This window comes from Limanda limanda, chromosome 1, assembly GCF_963576545.1.
Source record: "Limanda limanda chromosome 1, fLimLim1.1, whole genome shotgun sequence".
NCBI lineage: Eukaryota > Metazoa > Chordata > Actinopteri > Pleuronectiformes > Pleuronectidae > Limanda > Limanda limanda.
The window spans coordinates 22223313-22230842 of record NC_083636.1 but is presented as its reverse complement, the minus strand read 5'-3'; the positions used below and the strand labels follow the sequence as shown (position 1 = coordinate 22230842).

The following is a 7530-nucleotide window of genomic DNA, read 5'->3' as shown; positions in this document are numbered from 1 at the left end:
TTTCCCATATTTATATTGTCTGTTTGCTTTTTATTAGTCTTATTTCTTCTCCTGAACATTTCCTCATCGTGGAACTTATATAATGTAATAATCTAATCAGAGCTAAATGTGTTGTAGTTTACTTTACTGGCTCACTGAGCCTGTCGGTTGGGGGGGGGGGGGGGGGGGTCTCTCTCTCTCTCCCTGTCTATCTGCCCCCCCCCCCCCCTCTCTCCCTCTCACATCCGGGAACTTCAGAATTACCATTGACAGCCGCAGCGCAACTTTTCCTGAGGCAAAGTGAAATCAAGCCGCGCACTCGGACAGAATCTAGTCCCCGCGTTTCAACTTAATTTACCGTCGGAACCGGCCGGTGTCCGCTCGCCGGGACCCGGGGACGAGAGGCCGAGCTCCGGGGAGCATCCAGCCGGGAGGGGAGCAGCTCCCACCGGGTTTGGATCACTTTTGAGCGCTGGGCGGAAAGTGTGTGATGAGTCCGGGGCTGCGAACAGAGAACTTGCCGCTGCGCTGAGGAGTTTCTCTTTCTCTTGTTATTGAGCCGGAAAAACTGTTTCAATCCCCGGGAACTCGGCGGCGGCGAAAGTGCGAGAAAAGTGTGTTTGTGGCGGGGCCATGGAAGTGCAGGGCCCGCGCGAGGCCGTGGAGCTCCAATGTCATCAGGTAGGAAACATGGGGTTGTTCCTGGAGGAAGCTCCCGGGCCGCGGAGCTCTGCTGCCGGGGAGCCGGGGCTCTGGAGCCGGGGCGGAGGCTCCGGGAGCCGGGGCGGAGGGGGAGCTCTCACCGCTGCACCTCCGCGTGGACCAGGCCACTTCGGGGAGTAGTTTGCCCGGCGGTGGGAGCTGTTTTCTGGGGGAATGTGAAGCTGTGATGCGGTGGAGGAGGAGGAGGTGGTGGAGGAGGAGGTGGTGTGTGGAGATCAGGACGCGACCTGAATATTTATGAGGACTCCGGTTGTCTGTGGCCGTCAGCCCCGCTTTGTTCCCCCCACACACACACTGAACTTCGGGCACTTTCCCTCGGAGCCTCCCCGGGTCCTGAGCTGGTTCCCCGGTGTCTGCTCCGTCAGGCCCGTGAACTAGTTGCACAGATGAAGCAGGACCCACAGGTAACATGGAGCCGGAAACTTTACATATTCACCCTCCTCTTCTTCATCAGGGCCACTTGGCTGCATAGTCAACTTTTATTGTTGTGCTGAAGCCTCGAGGAGGAAGAGGAGGTGTCGGTCTGAGACAGATTCACAGAACACACGACCCCCTGCTTCACTGTTGTGTTGTTGTTGTGTTGCAGCTTCTTCCTCAGCTCAAAGTTGTGTGATGTTGAGAAATGTTGTCGTCCATTTTGTGTGTGTGTGTGTGGATGGTGTAAGTGTGAGTCCGGCATCATGGCTGAAGTTTGAACGTGACGCTCATCGCTTCGCTTCTATTGCATCTGAATATTTCTGCTTCTGATTATTTTTGTTAAATCTTCGTTACTTCACACTTTGCTGTTATTCTGCTCGGTCACGTGATGGCTCCGGTGCCTTCGATTCGCCCACATTACGCTTTCACTTTTCTTTTTTTCCCATTGCGTTTTACCCGCACGGCCTGTGAGTGTTTCCGGGAAGTTGGGTGCTCTGCTCCCGGTGCCTGGTGCTCGGTACCCGGCCCCCGGTACCCAGCTCCCGGTGCAGGTGCAGCCGGAGCTGGAGGCTGATGGAGGCTGCGCCAGCGTTCAGCACCTCGGCCAGCTCCTCCAGCTTCCCCCGCTGCACCGCCCCGCCGGTCGGTCCCGGCCCGGCAGCAGAGCACCCAACTATAAAGCGACTCGTTTATTCAACAGCCGTCGAGTTGGATCGGACCAGTTCGGGCCCAGTTCGCTCTGCTCCACTGGAACCGAGGCCGTTTCCTGTGGAGCAGTTTGCTAAACACATTAAACTCGCTTCTCTCTGAAAGCTGCAGCTCAACCTCTCATCCTCTGTTCTTTATTATTATGTTCTCCTCCTCCTCCCTCCGATTCCTGATGTTTGTGTTGTAGTATTTTCTCCTCATTCTTCTTCTTCACTTTGGTAGTGGAAGCTTCCATTTTGAGAGCGAGAAGGGGGTGGTCCTGTCCCCCCCTCCGACTCAGAGAGGAGAAAAGTCTGCAGAGTTTCGTGCAGGAGGAGGTGGAGGAGGGGGGGATGGGCCTCATTCATGCCGAACATTACCATTTTGATTGCTTTGATGCTGTTTTTGGTTCGGAGGGGGGGAGGGGAGGCCGGCGGAGAGAAAAGAGAGAGACACAGAAAGCGGAGTCAGCAGCAGCTCGGCCTCCTCGCGTTGAATCACTGCTCCTGCTTCTCTCTGCTCCTTCTGTGGTCGCAGCACAACATGTGACCTTTACTGCTCCTCAACACACATGTGTGAACATCCACAGCACAACTCGGATTCTTCAGATCAACACAAATCGAACTCTCCTCCAACTTTCATTAGAGAGCGAGGGAAAAATAAATAATTAGACACGTGTGACGAGAGAGACGAAGGGGACGAGGGAGACGAAGGCCTGGAGGTCGTTTCATGGTCACAGTCTGAGGCCTGTGATCGAGGGAAGTTTCTCTCTGAGCTTCGGACGTAGAGTCCATGTTGTCAACCATCCTTCTTCTTCTTCTTCTTCTTATTTCTGTACATGATGTGACCGCTTCCGATACCGCTGCAAAAACAAAACGGTTAACGACAACACCATCTTTTATGTTGTGGAAGTTGAAGTTTGAAAAATTAACTGTGAACAGTTACATCACAAAACTTAAATATACAAATGTTAGTAAATCCCCAACTGTTGACAAATTTCCATTAAATTAGAAAACCAGAACTGAGGAAGCCTCTGGGACGCGAGGTGAGTCCAATCTCCTACACTTTACAACTTCTGAATAATAAACCAACAACGACTCATTTAACACAAAATAACAGTTTAAGTTTTGAACACGGTGCTCACACACCGGCCGATCACGTGGACATGTCAAACACGGAGCGTCGCTCTGCTGTCAAACGTTTCTCTGTCGCCAGACGTTCATCGTGTTTCTCCCTTTACACTGAATCCTTTTCAAACGTTTGCTGCCTGTGTCTGAATCCTGTCACGTGAGATGCAGACACACCTCCATCGTTAAGCTTTTGGTATTTTGTTGTGGTGTCGATTGGAGTTTGTTGTGCTGCTAGTTAACTGAATGTAAACATCACAGAACCAATTCAGACATTTGTTCTCACATACAGAACATGTCAGGAACACGTGAGGAACATGTCAGGACTTCTATGCAGCTCTGAAAACAGTTTAAATAACTCTGGAGAAGAGTAGAAAACGATGGGCCGTGGGGTTGAATCTAGTTTTGTTCATTCTCGTCCTCATGTGTTCAGATTCACTATCAAGGTCTCTCTCTTCCTCTCTGTGCTGCACTGTCTCAATCGACCTTCGTCCTCGATCGCCGTGTTCTTGGCCCTTGAAGAAGAATGGATTCATTGATTATTTTTCATTCTGCTCCACTTGCTCTCTGTTGCATCATGGGCCCATTTCTTTACGACTCCTCAGGTGGAGAGAGAAGTTGTTTTCTTCCTTTTTCTTTTTTAAAAATCGTTTCTGCTCTGGTTGCAGTTTGTTCTCAGGCGTCTTTTTATTCATTCCTCAAGCAGATCGTCATCGATTAGTGTGTTCGCTGCTTCTTAAGTGAATTAATGTCTCAAAACATGTTTTTAAAACTCGTATTATTCTGTTTCTGGAGTAAAGTCGCCATGTGTCTTGTGTTTAACAGCTCAGGTGCCTGACTTGAAAGATTTCCGATGTCGGTATTAAAGTATCAGAGGCAGCATCTGTAACCATGGATATGCCAGCTCCTTACACATTCAGAGAGTAAAGCTCATTAAAGCTTTCTTTTATTTAAATATATATATATATTTATGTATATATGACAAGTGAGTAAAACTCACTCAAACGAGCTTCTCTGCAGAACGACTGAGTGGAATTCATTTGCTCGTTAAAAGCTGCTTGGATTTGTTTAGAGGAAAACAGCGGTCCGATTGGTGGAAGTTGCCGTTTCAGCTCATGGTCATTGGTTCAGATTCCACACTGTCAGAAGCTCTAAAGCACAGATATGTTTAGTTTCACAAAAATGATTTGTGTGTCTTTATTTTGCAGCTGTGAGCAGCTGCTCTGCTTCCTTTGTGTGTCGCTCTGTGGGACGTCAGCCAGCGTGTTCACACAGGAAACCAGGTCACCGCAGGATGAGTGAACATGAACTGAAGTGACTGGTTTATGTGAAGTTTATCTGCAGGTCATCGTCTCTCACATCTGTGACAGGCGTCAGGAAACTGAATGTGACTTAAACGGATCGTTTGAGTTTATGAAGTTAAATCTGCTGCAACTTGGACAGTTTACGGTAAAAAGTCGTCTAAAGACCATGTCCTTCTATTTCTGTTCCTACATTTTTAGTAACGTTTGTGTGACCTTTAAACCTGTCGTACGTTTGCTCTTATTATCTCTGTAAGTGGTCATTTGAGAAGCTGCTGGTCGCTTCCTGCCGGACGAGGGGTAAACGTTACAGGAAGTGATGTCACATTCAGCCGCGCAGACGTAAGATGAGCTTGTTTCTCTCGTGGTCGCTAGTGAGCAGGTGAACTTTCTCAGCCACTGAAACCAAACTGTAATCCCAGGACGTCTCATTACTGGCTCCTGCAGCGCTGATCAAACCAGAAGCCGGTTCAGGGATTTGTTTCTGGACTAACTCCTGGTTCCACAGAGCGGAGGCTTGTTATTACCCAGGATCCCTCCAGGCACACACACACACACGCACTAGCACACGCACATACACATACACATACACATACACATACACATACACATACACATACACATACACATACACATACACATACACATACACATTCACATACACATACACATACACATACACATACACATACACTTAACAAATCTTTCTCTCGATTCAGACTCTTCTTCTTCTCATTTCAAAACTGAAGGAAAATAACCTCAACAGTTTTTACACAATAATAATAACATAATAAAGTTCCTCAGACACATCATCTACTTAATTTACTTAAGTCAGTTAAAGTAACATTACTGCCACATATTAATACTCCATTACATTACTGGACCATAGATATATTACATTTTTACAGAGTAAAAATACTCGATTACAATGAAAAGTCCTGAATTTAAATGTGGTACCAACAACAAAATAAAAGCCACTTTGTTTGCTGTTGGATCCTTTGAAGTCAGTCACATTCTATTAAATATTATTGTGAAAAGCAGCTGGTGTCCACAGAGAGATGCTCTAGAATAGACACAGTTTGTTGTGCTTGTTTTAGATGCAGCAGTTTCAGGACAGAAGAATAATCTGTCTGAATGTGGGATTTGAGGACATGACGACTTTCTCTTCTCTGACTGGTCACATGTCGTCCAGGCCTCGTTCACACCTGCTGATCCATGTGGGTGTGTGACCCGGTCCCAAGTGGACAGTTCTAAGTCCTGAGACTTGTTATTACAAAGTGTAAAAACTAAAAAGCTCTGAGAGCTGAGGAGAGTTTCTTCCGTTGTTAGATGCAACTTTTTAAAGATGTTTTCCTGCTGAAGGTTTTGTCTCATGGTCACAGATCATGTGTTTAACATCCGACTCTGTTCATGATTAACAAGAAGCTTCATCGACAGTCGAGTCGTTCTGGATCAATAATGATTCACAATGAATCAACTTCTTTTTTAGTGTTTTTAAAATACAAAATATCTCCTGATCGCAGCGTCTCAGTTTGTGTTTGTTGCTCATTGCAATGAACTCTCATCATTTCTGTGGAATCAAACACAACTTACTCACTTTCTCTCCAAGGTTGAGACTGAACTTTCAAACTCAACTTTAAGCTCAAGGCTCGGGGAGGAGTTTAAAGTTCTCTGGGACTGGACACGTGACTGAGGGAGCGTCACATGACGTCACCCTGCTGTGTATCATCAGCTCATGAACATGAGTCTGAACCTGCTCAGGCCGAGCTCTGCTCTCGGCGGCAGCGACTCATCCTCTTGTAGTTTTTTGTTTGCAGACTTTTTAATCATCACTGGAGGCGCTCGGCTTTAATTAAGAGCAACGTGGCAGGATGACTCTTCCTGAGGGGGGGGGCAGTGCTGCTCCGCTTGCTCACAACCAACAGGACCCGCGACTTTACATCCAGTTTAAAAACCTCACAGAAGGAAGAAAGTTTGAAAACTTTATCTCCAAAGGTTGTAAAGACGTTTTCTTATGTTTCGTTAAATCTTCAGTTTGTCAGGAAACATTGAGTCTGATAAATATAAATGTTTCTCTCTCTGATGTTTGTTCAAGTGTTTCTGATCAGTTTGCTTTCAATCAGTTATGTGATGATACAAAAACAGCTGAGACGTCATAATTGACAGCTGAGACTGACTCAGGATTGGTCAGGTGCCTGGGTGGGCGGGACCTTGATACCAGGGCTCCACCCCACGATAACTCCTGCTCAGACTCTGACTTTAAATGACGACAAAAAAACAAGATGGCGGCGCCTGTATCCGAGGTACTTTGGCGTGCTCTTTGTGGAGCAGGAGGAAATCATCAGCCTTTATTTACAGTCTGATTCAAACACGTTAATGAGACTGACAGAAGTTCAGATCTTGAATCGTTAACGCACCATCAGGTCGTCGGGCCTCCACTGAACGGCTGACACGTCACTGAGTGTTCAGTTGGTGAACAGGTTGGCGAGCCCCCCCCCCTCCGCGGCGTTGGCCCGGTTCTGTGTCTTCCTGCAGCCGTCCTGTGACAGCTCCTTATTACCCAACAGCAAACAGTGATTTCCAGAGAGCGAGAGGAAAGTGCTGACGTGGCTCGGCCGCCGCCGCAGCAGCAGGAGCCGAGAGGCTGCGATGAATTAACCCGTGTTGACTGCTGCGCTGCTGCTTCCTCTAAACACTCTGTCATCTTTCTGCTCACAGCAACAGTTTGGAGACAAACGGGGACCAACACTAAATCTTCTGTTTTTAAATCTGAGGAAGGTCATAATTCACGCGCTGCACAGACGGATGAATCCAACATAAATCCCAGTGTCAGTCGCTCACCAACACATTTACATGGGATGTATCATTTCCCGGATAATTAACCTCAACCAGGCTTCACACGGCAAATCCTCTAAAATACTACATTTATCTTTATTACAAGTGAAATCTGAGTTAACACTTCTTTTAAATATTTCAGCTTCTGTTCTTTTATTCTTTTACTGGACAAACAGCGAAGACGTTCTTTATTCATGTAAAACAAAGAATGACCGTTTTGTATTTACCTTTGACATGTGATGTTTACTACTAATGATTATTTTTATTATCAGTTTGAATCTGCAGATGATTTTCTAGTTTCAGATTCAGATGAACAATGAAACATCAGCAGATAATTAATATGAAATACAAATAACTTTAACTTTAACCAAAACCTGTAGCTCTGTGAATTTTGTAACTTTATCTCAAAATTAACAACATAGTATTTTGACATTGACATATCTTCTCACCCTAATAATTCG

General features: G+C 46.4%; 1 protein-coding gene across 1 annotated transcript in view; it reads left to right on the top strand.

The window, feature by feature from the left end:
- Positions 1–547: 547 nt before the first annotated feature.
- The window catches only part of phf21b (PHD finger protein 21B), a 45013-nt gene continuing 38030 nt past the window's right edge, over positions 548–7530 (top strand). Inside the window, exon 1 of the mRNA XM_061077871.1 lies at positions 548–660. Within this exon, the coding sequence (XP_060933854.1) occupies positions 613–660 (48 nt within the window). The 5' untranslated portion in view covers positions 548–612. The remainder of the gene's footprint in view (positions 661–7530) is intronic.